This window comes from Scaptodrosophila lebanonensis, unplaced genomic scaffold, assembly GCF_003285725.1.
Source record: "Scaptodrosophila lebanonensis strain 11010-0011.00,11010-0021.00 unplaced genomic scaffold, SlebRS2 tig00000085-arrow-pilon, whole genome shotgun sequence".
Lineage (NCBI taxonomy): Eukaryota > Metazoa > Arthropoda > Insecta > Diptera > Drosophilidae > Scaptodrosophila > Scaptodrosophila lebanonensis.
The window spans coordinates 4,310,095-4,327,821 of NW_022060564.1; the positions used below are offsets into that span (position 1 = coordinate 4,310,095).

At 36.0% G+C, this 17,727-nt stretch overlaps 1 protein-coding gene across 1 annotated transcript; it reads left to right on the forward strand.

Annotated features, from left to right (window-relative positions):
• Positions 1-13,437: 13,437 nt before the first annotated feature.
• Positions 13,438-14,210, forward strand: LOC115626486 (succinate dehydrogenase assembly factor 4, mitochondrial). Its single transcript, XM_030521870.1, has one exon. The coding sequence runs from the start codon at positions 13,477-13,479 to the stop codon at positions 13,819-13,821; it is 345 nt and encodes a 114-aa protein (XP_030377730.1). The 5' UTR covers positions 13,438-13,476; the 3' UTR covers positions 13,822-14,210.
• Positions 14,211-17,727: the final 3,517 nt, after the last annotated feature.

The following is a 17,727-nucleotide window of genomic DNA, read 5'->3' on the forward strand; positions in this document are numbered from 1 at the left end:
TGTGAAATAAAATATTTGGCTGCTTGTGGATGGAAGTGATTGTATATTTGCAGGTGATATTTCTGATGCAACAATATTGATGCCTTTAAAAAATCAATTTCAAATCTGTCAAAGCCCGCTTCAACGGCTCGCGTGTCGAACAGTTGGGTAGAATTTTGAAATGATTATTTTATATATTTCAGCATTTCACTAGCTGTGACAGGCTTCTGCCCTGTGACTGATGGATTTACGTATTTTTGTCAAAACAATAAGGAAGACATATATTAAAATATTAAAAAACACAATTTTTCAATGCAAATGACGATGAGTCTGTTTTAAATTTAAATGTCTGTTTTTTAAACAAATTAAATTAAAAAAATTCCATAACAGTTCTTGACATGCAGTTTAGGTATTTAGAAAAGCAATGCGTATTGCCACAAAAAATATGGTTTACACTTTTTTCATATCATTCATAATTTCGAAGCATTTTTTAAATAAAAGAACAATACTAGCTTTATTAAAATTTAACAAAATATTCTTTCAATATACGGAAAGAATATGAAACAAAATTATAAACAAACATTTTTATTTGGCGAAATATTTTTTAAGTCAATCAAATTGCAACTACATAGCTAGTTAATTTTTAATAACTTAAAACTTAACTTGCAATTTATTTTAAGAACATATTCTTTAAATTTATGAAACTTAAATTGTACAAGAAATAATAAATATTTTAGAATATGTAACCTTATTATAAATATAAACAGGGTAGCAATAATAAATATTTTAGAATATGTTACCTTATTATAAATATAAACAAAATGACTTTTAAATTTTGTTTTACATTTTTTAGTCCTTAAGTCATAACCCACGCACAAATCACTGAGGAAATCCATTTGATTCCTTTAGAATCAAGTGGCCGAGATGCAAACATATGTGTGCATTAAAGTGTTTCGCCACATAATGCCAATTACTGACCTCCTCTATGCTTATAAATCAAGCCAGTGTCAAAATCTTTAGCAACGAAAACGTTCGAAAGCCAAACTGTCAGATAGCTGGCAGCAGCAAGGCCCGCAGCAGCTACTTACTGTCATGAAAACATCAAATTTACTGTCGAAACACATAAAAATATAAAATTTGACAGCTAGCCAGTGAACCGTGGAGCCACAAAAAGAAAAGAAAAGAAATACAATAAAAGGCAACAAACAGAAAAAAAAGATGAAATCAAAGCGAAGATAAAAGCAGCTTGCAGGAAGTGAGTTGAAAAGTGCGCAGGTCGAATGTTCAGGTTCTCCTGGTCTCTTGGGTATGCGTCGCACAATCCGAGAAGATATAAAAAATACATTTTATTTAGAAAATTGCATTAAAATTGTCATAAAAGTAGAAACGGCTGACTGGCGAGAAAGCGGCAACCCAAATCAAATATAGAAGCTGACAAAATGTGACAATTACTGAGGACAGGCAGAGCCACATGGACGGACAGACGAACGGACGGACAGACAGACACGGTCGTAAAGTAAAACAATAAAATTTGTGTACACACTTGCGGGCACAAGTGGTCCCAGGTCTCTGGTCTCTGGTCTCGGGCCCGGGTCCCAGGTTCCATGTCCCCGACAAAAGAACACCGTAGTCCAGTAGTCACAAATTAGATTTTGGTTCACACTTTGATGTGCGGTCATTCGCTTGAGTGGCTTAATTATTGAGTCATTAAATGACATGATTTTAAATTTTGTTGCCTGCAACTGTATTTCCACAATACACACTCGTATACACTAGAATTATGGCCAGATGTCAGACAGATCCCTCTCTTTATGGGCCACTTGAAATGTATTACAAACACCTGATTTCGAAACGTATATAAATTATTTAACTATAAAAATAAAATGTCTTAAATGTTATCCCATATCTAGATACCTTGGCCCTGCCATAAAAACAAGCTCGATGAATTAAAAAAAAAAAAACTTTTTATGTTTTCGAGATTATTTTCGACATTTTTATGGCATTAAAATCAATTTTCAAATCGTTACTCTCGTAATTTATGCATGCCGGATGTCATTTATATATAAGTATATAATTGTTTGTGTGTGTGTGTGTTTTGATTATTCCCCCCAGTATTGTTTGTGTGCTTTCGCCACAGCAGTTTTTCAGGTGGGCGTTACGCCTGCCAGTTTATCAACCTGTTTCTGTCAGCGACACTTTATGGGAGTGGGGGCTCAATCTGAAAAGTGTGTAATACTCGTATTTACTAGCCAATGAATGAAAATGGTTTTGTTTGAAGCGCTGAGTATAGGCGGGTCATAAAACGTCACAATTATGTCACACAAAGCAAATATATGGTCACTTTTATTCACCGTTACACTGTCTTATCTATCCCAAAAGTATATAGTATTTTCTGACTTTAATAGCTGAGCTATCATTGTAGAAGCGTTAACGCCGTTAAACTATAATGAGATTAAGTTCTGTTGCTGATAACAATAAGTAACATGAAGTAGCTCAGCTTCAGTAGCTGTGAATTCCAAAAAAATTCCAAACTACCTCAGATAAGGTAGTCTAGTTAATACAATATTTATCGGTAGCATAAATGTTCCATAACTGTTCCTGCGCATATATTGCATTCATCCAGAGCTAGGCCGCTTTCTGGACAATAAGTTTGGAAGAAAATATGCTCCTAAATATCGCCTCTACCTACTGAAAAAAGTCCTTGTACTGAAGCGTTAATAAACGTTAATAAATCCGCAGTTGGATGTAGTTTAAGCATAAGTTCTTGCAGCGATACTACAATAATAGTTCTGGTGCTATTTCGTTAGCAGATCTCGTACATAACTCTTCTTCTGTTTGTCTCAATATGCAATTGTGGAGTTATTTCTAGAAAAAGAGCTTAAACAATAGCAATGGGTTGTGCTTCTAAATCCTTAAGCTCCTTTGCTTAACCACCTGCTTAAAATTGCGCTTCGCCAATAAGAATTGAATAATGAACGGCTATTTGCAAAAAGGGAAGGCATGACAATTCCGACCCATGTCAAAATTGAATAAAATGAAGGAGACGAGCCCAAATGACATAAATGTCAAAATCATAATTGCTCACATGGCAAGAAAAAAAAAATGGAAGCGCAAAGAGAAACGAATTTGTTGGCACGCATGAGTACAAAAGAAGAAAAGCCAAATGCAAACAAAACGAGAGAAATAAAATAAAAAGTGAAATAAAACGATTCCACACACAAATGAAAATGACAAACGACAACTTCAATTATGGCGGAAAAATGCACGGACATTCTCATACTCGTACCTAAATGCAAATACGAGCAGCAGAGGAAACCGGTCGCAAATACTTAACTACACAATTTACAAAAGTGCAAAAATGTTCAACCACAAAATCTGCACACACACTTACACACACACACACACACACGCACTCGTTGACACATGTAAATGCGTGCTGACAGCACGAAGGAAATATGCACACAAAAGCAGAAAAAAGGAATATAAAAGAAAACTGTCAACAAAATTAATGTCATGCGTGCAATGCAATGAAAAATTATGGGCCGGCTTTATGTCAATAACAAAGGCCACAGCGACGGCGACGGCGACAGCGACAGCTTCGAGGCAAAAAGAAATCGACATGGACGAGAAAAAGAAAAGCCCACAAAAACCAGAAAGACAATGATTGATTTGACAGGACGACAATAACAACAACAACAACAGCAACGTGTCACTTGGGCGTTACTTGGGGGTGCACGTCCTACATCCTCTATTGAGGGTCATGCAAATAGTCCAAAAACTACAAATAGAACCTGCTGTCAATGGCAAGAGTGCAAAATTTATAATGGCCTCAGGTTACCAAGCACTAATGAAGGCAAACATGCCAATTTAACCCCAACAGCACCAAACATTTGGCACACAGTAGCCGATACAGGAATACACTATATCAAGCCAAGCTTAGGCAGTATATGAACAGCTGAAAAAATAAAGCAAACTCTCATCAGAACTGTTTCAAAATCTGCAAGCAATTTGTTGTTGCGTAGCACATTTATTTGGACGCCTAGTTTTCACTACTAAGTCTAATCTTTCAAACTAATTAATTACTATTAATTTTATTCCTAGCTTATGTTAATTAGCAGCATTTTATGTAAATAATTTGGTCATAAACTGACTTCATTGCTGGCACTACATTATCACAAAACAATCCCTAATACTCCTTCTAATCAAAACAATCTTGCATAATATATAAAAAGCCAATATATTTTACATAACCTGATCAAGAAGGCTTTATACAATAAGTGGAGCAGATTCTGTTGTAAACGTGTCGATCTTATATGGATAAAAATAAATTTATAGTTTTGAAGAGTTCGACTAAGCCCTGCAGGTTCCATTCATAATATTAAGAATTTAAAGACCGGATAAATTCTTTGATTGAAGATAGAGATAGAAGACAATCAGATCAAAATGTCGCAAAATTGAAAAATTGTGAACAAATAGAATTGAAAAATGTAAGAACGTCTTAATTAAATATGACAACGATCGGAACATTCAATTTTTAAAACTGTTTACTGTCTTAATCAATAAATTTTAGAATATTTGTAAGTAGAAGAATTCTTAAATATGAATAAGCTCGCACTGATCATACCGATAGCAAGTTTATAAAGAAGCAAATAAAATTTAAATTGATAAACATAATTTTGGCATCTGAAGCTCGTCCTACTTACAAGTAATTTGTGTTCATACAGACAAACAGACGGATGGACAGATAAACATGCCAATATCGATTTATTGAGTCATGCCATTGAACACAGTATAGAAATGTGCTCTGTAAGATCTTTTCTAATTCAATTTTCGAGAATTCTGGTATAGTATATATTTGAACCCTTTTGAGAAAGGGTATACAATAATACACACATATGTACATACATATGTGTATTGACAATATGAGCAGCGGCTTGTGTGAACGCCAAGAAAATATTATTTTCCACCATTTGTCAACATTTGTCAAATATGTCAAATTTGACAGCTCACGCAGTGGCGTTGTCAGCTCCCTGTCGCACTCTTGTTACCGCCTGCCACCCACCCTTAACCCATAACTTAACATACATCACATTTCGCCCCCTTTCAACATGCCATTGTTGTTTTTGTTGTTCTGTCTGGCTGGTTGGTTGGCTGGCAGCAAAAAGCGCCTTTACGCAAAATTAATAACATGTACAAACAACAACTGAGCTAAAGTACATTTCATCGCGAAAGGGCGCTGAAAATCCAGAAACAAAATACTTACGTACATGTGTACACTCAGCGAAAAAACATCGATGTATTCATATTAGGTATATATTAGGTTTAAATGTATTCCTTTCTTCACACTAATTTCAGTTGAAGTATTAATTCAGTATTAATACAATTCACTACAATTTTCGAGTGGTTCTTTGTTCTAAAGTTATGTGAGGACTTGAATATATATCAATAGTATGTACATGGCTTTTTAGAGTGCTAGTGTTAAGAGAAGTGAGTTGCTTCTTTTTTCATTAAAACTAAAAAAAAAAACGGGAATATAAATTAAAAAGTTCGAATAACAACTGTCTAGAAACCGTCTAGAAACCGTCTAAGAACTGTCTAGAAACTGATCAGTTATAGACAGAAATAAAAGCATTAGATTCCTGAATCCTTAGAATTCTGACACGAATCCGTCCTCTCTCAGTTTCTTTTAAACCACGATTTTCAAATTAGTCTAGGTTCTTAAATAAATACTTAAAACTGCTTAATTGCAGTAATTTCTATTGAAAAGACGTATTGCTGAGCTCATCCATTTATTGACGCCAATCGTACTTGATTTTAGAAGTAAGTGCTCGCATTTTTTCCGGGTGTACTTACCTATATATAAATTTAAGAGTAACGAGGGTGCTGCTGGAGGCGTGCGCCTGTCGCCCGAGGACAGATTTCGGTTGTTGCATTTGTATTTTTGAAAGGACGAAATAAAAAGTTATGCGTCTGGTAGAGCTGTCAGCTTTGAAGCTGTCAGAGCTTCTGTCAACAAAAAGGAAACTGTGACTAACCTTTTACAACAAATTTGCAACAACAACAAAAAAGTTGGCGACAAGTTACTCCTGTAACAATGTTTTCTGTAATGTGTATATAAACTTTTATATTAGCCCCAAGATATCCACAGCAAAGATGCAGAATTTTGTGATTCCTTTGCCATATATCTCTACCGTAGACAAAAGCTCTTCCTATATGAACATTTTTTTGTAAATATCAAACTTATTAAAATAAATACCAACATATTATAGGCAAAATTTGAATATTTCTTTGGTTAAATGTATACCTCATGCTCTCAACTAACAGGACTAACAAACAATAACTCTTTCTATCTTGCTACGCTTGAAATGTTTTTGGCTGTTTTACGGGTTTATTGAAAAACTCGGAATAACTAATCTGTAATAGTTTTAAAAGCACTGTGCGGCTTCATGAACTAATTTGTATATTGTACTTAAAAAGGAAACAAAACTATCAGACTACAATCAAGCCACTCAACAGCAGCACAGCCTGCTTGCATTACAGTTGATGAAGGCAACCCTAGAAAGCAGGGTTAACCCAGCATCTCTTTAACAAAAATCCACACTCACAATAGTAGTAGACTTTATGGCCTGCCACACATATCAGATTTCAAACAGATTTCAATTTGATTTTATATGCCTCCGGCGATGGTGACGACAGCAGCGGGCACGGGTCTCTCGCCAATGTCTAGTGTTTGTCAAGGCGGAGAATCGGAAACAAAGGGGTGTGTGCGTGCAGAGCCTGGGGGTGTTTCTGTGGCAAAGCTGCGACCGACTCTAATTGCCGTGAATAAAGCGATTTGTGTTCTCTGTTGTTTACGTTTGGTGTTATAAATTTTGCTGGCTTTTCGGTCAGAACACCGCATGCCGCATGCCTCATGCCCCATGACGTACTACGGGTACGACATGAAATTGCCTAAAAATTATTTGCGCATAACAAGGATAATCATAAATCTGGCTAATTGCAGTTTATCGGTGGTCCCTGGCCCTCTGTGCATTGTGCACTTCTGGTGGTTGTTGTTATTGTTACTCTTCTAAGGGTAAAATTGAATTTGACGTGCCATTCACATGCATTAAATCTCAAATTTATGAGCTAGGCCAACGACGCACTCATTTCGTACCATTCTGCAGCCTTCAGAATGATGCACAACATTTGATATGGCGCACTAAGTGAATAAATTGTGTTAATGACCTATTGATATAACTTCAGGCTGCAGAGCCCATGGCAGATGGCAGATCACAGATTGACAAATGTATGACACAAGCCTCTAAGTCTGCTGCACATAATTAATGAGCCTTGGCAGTTCTAAATGACCGCTGTCTAGTGATATATAGGATATATAAAATGAAACAGATAATGCAGAAATCAATCATGAAATGCTCAAGCGAATCTCATTTATTCATCGGCAGATGCACTCTTGAATACAAATTTTTAATAATCATAGCTAGAATAAAACTGCAAAGAAAGATTGAAGAAAACTTTAAACAACTATATATCAATATTATATAGGAATGGGTGGGTGAATACAAGACTTCTTACATAAACAGTGCTTTTTGTTGGATAATGAAAAGAAATAAAAAAAGGCGACTTCAAACTGACTAGAGTTTGTTGAGAAATAATTCATAATATTTGAAGCATTCATAATGTTCTACAAGCTATATGCTTAGTAGAAAAGTGCTGTGCCTAGAGACAAATTGGAAGGCACACAAAAACGAATATTGCACTGGTCAGCTGAATAAAGAACTAACGAAATTAGGTGTTTCAAAATCGAAAGTGATTAGAAAAACAGAGTGTAAGTGAATAAGTGAATCACGTTGTTGAAACTTCTTCAGCACTCTCTAAAACTCACAATACTTAACAATTTGCTAGAACATTATTAAACTCTCATTACTAGGGCTAGCATGTTCTTCTTGAGAATGATTGTAAAAAAAAACAACCAAGTAGTTAAAATGAATCATGTTTGTGAGTCAACTCAAATACCCACCAACATTTACCAAACATTGCACATTACTTTTAAAGGAATAACAAGTAAATAATATTTGAAGCACCTACTGTAAGGGTCGTACATAGGCAAGACCAATTTCAATGACAATGGCAGTGAATCCACTTATTGCGCGCCCATCTCTAATGTAGGGAGCTGGAGAGACAGAGTAAGAGGTAAGCGGTAGGAGCGTGGAGCAGGCATGGAAACATGCCCATTTCCCATAGCTGTTGAAAGCCAACTAAATTGTCGGCAACCAACAGATTTCTTTTTAATGAATTTGAAAATTGAAATGAGCAACGCGGGCCCGAGAGATGCCCCATGCCCCATACTTGTTGCTGCTTGTTGGCTTGGCGCGGGCGCAGTGCCCCAAAGAGCGATCGTGTGCAGCAATAGCAGCAGCATTTGTAGGTATCATGCTTTTGATCTTTGTTGCGTTTGTTTGTATACAATTTGATGGCTCGTGTTGATGGATCGTAAACGTAAAATGATGTTCGCGCTGCCTCCACTGCCTCCGCTGTTGCTGTTGCCGCTCTTGCCGCTGATGTTGCTGCTGCTGTTGTTGCTGTTGTTGCTGTTGTTGCTGCTGTTGATGACGATGACGACGATGATCAACGCAACGATGACGGCAACAACACAAAGTGTCTTTGATCATTTGCCGCGCCAGTTGGCAGTCAAAATGTTAATTTATATGTTGCCTCCACCTACACGCCAGCAGTTGCTCTAACAACTTTACAAACATGTTTGAGATTTTTATTACTGTGTGAAATTCTCAGCTCTTCCGTATAAAAATGTGGCAAAGAAAAACGAAAGGATCAAACAGATTTATGGGTGGGCGGCGAGGAAGAAGCAGCAGCAGAAGCTTACGTGTGTGATTGATGCCCCATGCATACCAAAACACAAGCAGTAGCAACAACAACAACAACAACAACAATAATAATAACAACAATAAAAACAGCTTTTCATTTCAGACAACTTGTCCGATAACCAGTGAATCGATCAAAACCACTTGAACTTGAAGCCTGATCAAAGCAATATCCAAATTTTTGTTTTCTCTATGTCAGCACACGTATTTTATGGGCTGCAGATAATGTGTGTCGTAATTCCCGACGAGCATCTAATGTCTGAATCATTTTTAAGTACTTATGCCATGATCATGAGAAACGCCATTTTGAACTTTCGAGAGAAAAATCGTGTACAGATTTGACGACTGAGGTAAAAAGCTGCACGTGGGGGATTTATCTGTCTCTAATAAATGGGAAAAATATCTTAATTAAATTGTGACTGATTTCTACTATTTATTAACTCTCTCCAGTTGAAACAGATACTATAAATCATTTAAGAATTCCATACCCAAATATAACATAATTCTTGAAAAATGTCACTAAAATCATTTAGGTATTTAGGCATGGTAGACAGGGATAGGTCCTTGACTCACTTACTATAAGCAGATTGGCCAATTATAATGCCTCGTGACTATTCCACTTCCATCAGCTTTTCCGCATATATTTAGGTCCACCCAGAAGCCTGAATTTTTTTTAGATGGAAATAATAATTTTCTACATACTTGAGATTTATAAAGTTTTCTTTTTGCATATTCTTTCCGAAAGCGCCTAACTCACTAGACATAGATAAGTATGGACTAAAAATATTTTAAACTCGACCGGAATTATTCTAAATTCATTTCTTGATGTCTGTATTGAATTTCTTGTTTGTTTCTTGTATTTTTTTCTTTGAGCCTTCTTCAGAAACTATATGGTTGATAGACCTAGTTTTCATTCTTAACTCCCATATGATATCGCAGCATAGGCTACTTATTAAATAGAATTGTATAGCATTAGTAGTATTGTCAAGATTAAGGGTGTTTAATCGCAGAGCAATGCTGCTAAATAAGCCAAATGTGTTTTCAAAAAGCTTTAGGGCTAACAGAGCAATAAGTCGTTCATATCTTAAAATGCCCTTGCTTACTATTATACTATATATAGAATAATATATACATATGTTTCTTTTTTTATTTTTATAAGAATTTGTCGTAAGTAGTTGCGAATCGAATTAAAGTTCATTATTAAACTCAGTTTCTTTATTTTCATTTATTTCTTGTTAAATTCTTGCATTCCGCTGCATTATTCTTGCCATACAACCTTTATATGAAGTCTTAAGTTTTACGCTTTATTCATTTTGATAACAACAATATTTTGATAGCAGACAAAAGTGGGTTTATTTAAAGTTAAAATTGAAAATAATTAATTGACAATGCCTGAAATAGATCGAGCAACGACGGAACTCAGAACATTAATGAATAACATTTTGAGCAGGCCAAAAATCGAAATCGCTGGTTAACAATTCCATGTAATATTTTGAAGGAATTAATAATAGAACTAAAAAGTCTATAATCTTGGAATCGTTGTCAACAGCTATTTGTTGGGCTGCAGCTAAATTGAGAGCACTTTTTAACTAAAAACGCATCGGAAATGTAGGCACTTATAGTATTATTTTCATAGAAAGACTGTCAAAGGTCTAACCGACCAACCCACTGAGTACATCTTCTTTTCGATGGCTCCGACAGCCGCTAAGTGCTCGAAGTAATAAGGCAGAGTTCTTGGCGACTACCGCGAGCCACACATGCCAGCGAAAAGGAAGCGCGCCAACAAATACTCAAGATAAATTCTCTCACACATATGGACATGAACGGCAACGGCAAAGGCAAAAACATAAGAAAAAGAGGCACAACAGGAGGAGGCATGCCTGCCACATACATACAAGTATAAGTCTGTAGTAAAAAGAAACATTTGTCTCGCTTAATTTAAACAGATTTGCGAGATTATTGTCATGCCGACGTTAAAGCAACAATTTCAATTTTGCCACAACACAGAAACAACAACAAAAACGAAATGGAACGGAACGAAGGACCAAAAGTCTCCCAGTCGAGCTGCTCCATGGAGGCCCCAAACACACACATACATACAAACTCGTATAGATTGAGAAGCCGCCAGTGAAGGCGACTGAAAGCGACAGGGAGACGGAGACAACCCGCAGTTTTCAGCTGACAACGCAAAGAGACGCGAGCGAATTAACAACATCGTGGAAGTTTCGGACACGGGTATTCGGCGGGGGCTTTTGAGAAAGAAAGTTGCAACAGAGAAGAACGATGCAAACGCATGCGAAACTTGACAGCCGGCAACTTTTAATGTTGCCACCATCAACCCAAAAAAAATAAAAATAAAAGCGAATCTCATAAAAACGCGGCAGCAACTACAACTTCAGTTCCAATTGGAGTGGGTTGTTTGATTCAAGAACGAATTTGCAACGTTGTGATTTTTTTTCTACCCGAGCCCGGGCCCGTCCTGCCCGGCTCTGTCACTCTGACAGACAGACATTCTGCCTTGTTGTGTGTGTAGCCCCAAGAATGCACACAAGCCATATTTAAAATGCTTTGAAGTCGCACCGACTACGCGCCAACAAGGTGTTACTTCAGCATGGAGCGAGAGGAAGATCCGACAACCACTCATGCTGAATGTTATACAAATGACACGATCTGTGTGCTCGATCTTCAGCTCCAAAGCAGCCGCAGTCTTAATTGTCGTAATAAATGAATGAATGAGTTAACTGTTTGTTGTGGCCCAAGCTCTTCACAGCGTCACTATCGGACTGACTGACTAACTGACTAAGTGAGTAAATGAGTGAGTGAGTAGCTGTCTAACTGCCAGCAAGCTACTCATTTCAGGAAGTCACTTGCCCCATTCACAGCTGCTGTTAGTTGTTTGTCGCTTCAGCAAAACAGTTGCCTCAGTTGCCAGTTATTAGAGCCACTTGAGTCGGCTCCCATTTGCCTGCTAAATAGATGATAAGTAGATATACCACTTCTTTAAATCAGTTTTCAATTTGCACAATTATATATGCTAGTCTGTGTTCTACCGTTTCAAAAAGTCAATCAACAACAATTGCTGTTGTAGAATTGGAATAGCATCTAGTTGGTTTAAAGATGATACATACCCCTACTTTGCCTGCTAAATAGGCATATGTTATAGATGATAAGTAGATGATAAGTATATACTACGACTTCTTTAAATCAGTTTTCAACAATTTCTTTTGCAGAATTGGAATAGCATCTAGTGTGTTTAAAGATGATACATACCCCTACTTTGCCTGCTAAATAGGCATATGTTATAGATGATAAGTAGATATACGACTTCTTTAAATCAGTTTTCTACAATTTCTGTTGGAGAATTGGAATAGCTTCTAGTTGATTTAAAGATAATACATACCCCTACTTTGACTGCTAAATAGGAATATGTTATAGATGATAAGTAGATATACTACGACTTCTTTAAATCAGTTTTTAATTTGCGCAATTATATATGCAAGATAGTGTGATTGTTGTGGCTATCGTTTCAAAAAGTCAATCAACATTGTAGCATTGGAATAGCCTCAAAGTGCTTGGCTGAGTGCTCAGTAAAAACCCCACAACGAAATCGAAAAGCTTGCCCTCTTCACTTGACAAAAGAAATGGTCTATTTGGCACAGTAAATAATTCCAGATGGCCAGCAGCAATGCCTTATGTAGCACCCTGATTGGGTCTTGAACAAAAATGTTAATTAATTAATTATTACCTTGACGATGACATTGATAAGGAAATTTTGGGCATTTTATTTTACTTTAATAAATCAACAAATTGTGCTGTTGCTGTGCAGAACACTATAAAATATTTTATATTATATTATAATATATTATAAATATATAGCATAATAATTTGTTATACAAGTAATTATAAGAAACCCCGCTAAAGATTTACGCAGGCGCTTTCTATATAAATACCAAGTATATTCTGAACATTTCTTTGGTTTTTACAAAACATATTTAAAAACGTTTCGTCCTACAATTGATTTTTTCTTCGATCAGACAAATATTTTATTAAATATTAAATTATTAAATCGCCCTTGCAGTTACGGTTCAGAATAACTCGATATTCCTGGCTGTTTTTTTGCATACAGGCCATATTTCCTATACTTGTATAACATCAAATTTTTCTAATGAAATATCAATAAAATATATAATAAAATAACTATTGGCTGATTACTTACAACTTCATCGAAAGACATTATGATAAATTCCCCAAATTCACTAAAAGTTGAAAAGATTGACGATAAAACAAGTAGTCAAGTAATCAAGACCCATACGCATTAAGTATTGTAGGTGAACTTTAAAGCAAGCATAATTACTTTAAAAATTTGTTTTGCAACACTAAATAACACACTTATAAGACTAAATCGTGCATCAATAGCTTTTTCGGTTCAATCAAAAAAGTAGCCGTTGCGTCTTTTCTCAAGTGGAGTTTTGTGATTGAAAACATACACCTTTGAGTAAGAATAATTCGAAATTTTAACAGAAGGTCAATTATTAAATATTTGTTTCCATAAAGCAAAATGTTTCATCACCGTGCGTCCTACGCTTTGAATGGCTTTAAACGGCAGCTACTGGCGATGAATAGTTTTCGTTACATGTGTGTAGAAAGTAAAGTCCAAGTAGCTGCCATTGCAGGAAGAAAGGTACAGGAAACAACTCCAAAAGATGGTTCTAACAAATCTGGACAGAAGAAAACATTTCAACATACCGAGCGTTATCTGAAGTTCAAGGAGAAGCTGCGTTCGGAGGCGCCTTTATCGTGTCTGCCCGAAAACGGTCTGCATCCGGCAGCCGAGAAGGAACCGCTTGAGCGCTGGCCCAATAACAAGAATCCGTATACAGGTGAAATCGGTGGTCCGGCTGGGCCAGAGCCCACACGTTACGGCGACTGGGAGCGCAAGGGGCGTGTGACAGATTTCTGACAATGTCGAACAAGAGTCTTTGGAGTGAACCCAACCCACAATTCTGATTTATGACGCCCAGACAGCTGGAAAACAAAGGCAAACAGTAGTTCCCCTCCCCCTAAGAACCGTGTTAACTGCCACAGCACGTAAATTTGTTACAATTCCCCTGAAAAATCATATAAAACAAAGTTTTGGAACGGTAGCCACCAGTGCGGACCCTACACCTGAGCCAGAAGCATAAACAGAAACAGATTCGTCCATTCTACGAAGGCATTACATAAATTTCCATTGTATTGTATATGTGATTTAAGTTTACCTTTCGTTTTCTCTCCCTGCTGCCTCATGTGGTTTCCAGAATTTACGCATGTATGGCTGAACAAATAAAACGCATCTACGAGTATACTATATTGATGATGATCCAAGGAAAGAGCCAAAGAAAGGGTTCCTAGAACACTAGTGTGTACAAGTAGTCTTATTTTTATTTATTGTCTTCAGGATTGTGAATCGTGCCTAAGTCGGAAAATATTCGAAATGTGCAACGAGCACAATTCCTTTGAAATCGAGCGACGCTGACACCCAAAACACATGGCACTGCCTGCGGTTGACAGTTTACGTGATTTTTATTACAAAATTGTTGTTCGCATCCATGTGTGTGTTTGTGCGAGTGTGTATTTAATTAAGTATTTTCGGTAGAAGGGGTTTTAAAGTGCCATAAATTTGAGTGTGCTAAGTGGGCAGCATGGAGAACACTTTGTTTTCGGGCGCATTTCTGTGGCCAAAGAAAATTGGGAATTTACTGCTTGATTAATTCGCAGCTGTGCCTTCTCCCCCTTCTCCCCTTCTCCCTGACCTCCATCCACCGTATCCAACGTTTGTGTTGACAATTTTATGGATTTATTTTGAGTGTGTGCTTCATAAGTTGGGGGCTCTAAGGTGACGGTATAAAAATAGAATCGGTTCAACTCTAATGGACATTTGAACTAGGGTGATTAATATGAAGACATGGTGGATTAGAGTCTCCTTTTGAAAAACTACAAATAAGGCAAATGCCATGAGCAATTTATTTAATGAACGATCGTAGTATATAACGCCAGCAGCAGAATTAAATAATTTGCTATTTATATATAGAAGATCCATCCTTTATCAAACATACTTAGCATATTTTCAGAATTTATCAGAAGAAAGATGCTCATTGCCTATTTTAGTTTCGATTGAATTTTTATTATTTATAAAAGTTATGCTTCATAATTTTTATTTATGTTATTTTATTTTTGTCCAGCAATATTTATAATTCCCTAGTTCCAAACTTAACAGATTATTTTTAAATTGAATATGGGTTAGTCTTCGAGGTGGCACTCCCTCACTGTTAATTCAAAATACAAAATAACTGAATAAATTTGATTTAATATTTAAAACCTAATTTAATTCATCTATATCATTAAGTTGGACTTCAATAACAATTTAACTTAAAATATAAAATGCAAACAAATAAAGCTTAAGGCCCTGATAGCCAGGCTATAAGCACCTGTTAGCCTATAGCTTTAACTATAAGCTAGCCCCATAAATAAATAAAAAAAAAAAGAAAATATATCTGTATTGCTAGACTAGCATATAAATCGTTTCCCTTCAGCGAATATATGCAAGCTGAAAACGTGTTTTCTTTTTCTGAATCTATTATTATTTTGATTGGAGTTTTTAATGCCTGTTAGATAAAAGTGTAGTGAAAAGTGTTATAGCTATATGTGTAGCATCCAAATCGAGATATCTATCTGCTTGTTGCAATTACTACTTAAAAGCTGATTCAGAAAATATTCTATACTTATATTCCTTCATGTACAGGGTGTAAAATGTAGAAAAAAATAACATGAAGTATGACAATAATTTACACAAAATGTCTGGATTATTAAACTGGGGGCTATAAATCACATTTCTGCCGACATGCAAGAAGCAAGAAGAAGAAATTATATAACCATACCAGTTGTAAATTCTATACATAGCCCGAACAACCACTAAAAATGTTCCCGACCAGAAAAGTAGGCGAAAATCTTTAGGGGAATCTCTCAAGTAGGCGCGAAATTGCTCATAAAATCCACGAAGATGGGTCAAAATAGACGACGCGACGAGGAGGCCAACAAGTACGGGAATCGGAATCTCTTCACAGCCGGCATTCGGGGCACTAACAAACCGGAAAAAATCAAAGGCAAAACAATGATCAAAGCTGTCATTACAGATCTCGGGGCGGTCTTTGATCTTTTACCGCAATGTGGCACCGAGGCATAGTTTTATGTTTTGTTTTTTATTTGATTTTCACTTTGTTCTATCAATCAGCGCCTACTACTTGCCACGATGCGACCAAGACGCGAAACGCACAGCAGGCAAATGTCAGAAATGGTAACCAGACAGTTCAGACAGACCAGGCCAGGCCAATGGGATAGGGCGGCAATGAGATTGCTCTGCTATAAAACTGATCTTGAGAATTTCGTGTGTATTTTCTAGTGCGCCTTTTTTTACTTTTCACGCAATAAAAACACATCAGCAACAACAAGCAACACCCGACCGAATGAACAATAACAATGAGATAGTCGAAAGATAGAACAACACGTTAATTTCGTTTAAAAATAAAATAGACGAAATAATTGCTGCAGCCGGCCATTTGATGGATAGCCGTGTGAGGCTGCTCGATTAGTCAGAGCACAGATAGATGAAGGAAATTTTGCTGGGTAATTGGGCAAGATGTGTTCATTACATTTCATTTCGCTTCTCTTGAAGGTACATTAAAGCGTGTTGTGGATTTCCTGGAATTTATGCGGATTTTTCGACTTCCAATTCTCTGCCTCCAATTTGTTGTTTGTTCGATCTGCTACTGCTGCGGTGCAAGGTGATTGATCTTTTGGTATGTGATGCTATAAATTAAATAGTTGATAATGATGTGTGGTGTACATTGTTGAGGTTTGTAGGGCACTGAATGCAAACAACATCGCCCAGACATGCTTAATGTTTAAAATGCGAGATCTTTCAAAGGATAGAGTAAAGATTAAAATTGGAATGACTGAACACAGAAACAAGTTCAAGATATCCATTAAAAGTAGTTCCCTCTTAGTGGTATAAGTGTCTATTTTTAAAACAGCTAGAAGCATAATGGATTTTAAAATAATCAACACATATACACACATACATTATTTGTTAATCATCATGACAACTGCAGCAGTTTTTAATCTAAAAAGTTTTCACGGATCATAATGCATGATAAATTACCCTAACAGATTATTGTAATATCTCAGTAATTGAAGCGTAAAAGACTTCTTTTAAAAGAAAAATATCTTAAGAACTAGCCTTAAACCAGAGAAAACACCTCCAGAGTAACAAATGTATTTCTTTTCTTAGTGAATGAAATTATAATTAATATCATAATAACAAATGCTAATGAAAATAAAAAAAATTAATAATTGTAATGTTTAATCTGAAAAAAGTTACATTTGTACTTAGATTAGATTAAATTGAATTAAATTAGAAATAAATATCTACTGCCTAACGTAATTACTTAAAAGTAATCTGATGTTAGGATTAGGTTTAAAAATAAATAAATATAATACAAATAAAAAAAAAAGCCAATTATTTCACACCAACCTGCTAATTAATACGAGAGTGCATAATTCAAGCCCATTGGAGGTTGATAAAGTCCAAAAAATCGTAAATAAATACCAGGGATATTATTGTGAGCGCTAGAACTTTATGTGTGCTGTGGGTTGTACATATATAATCTAAAACATGTACATATTTATGGATGAAATTAATTATCTATTTTTTAAAAATATTAAGACAAAATCTTTAAATGAACTTAAAGGATTCAAATAAAATGGAATCTTTTGGCAAGCATCAAATATCAATTTATTTAATAATTATTAATAACACATTGAAACGGCA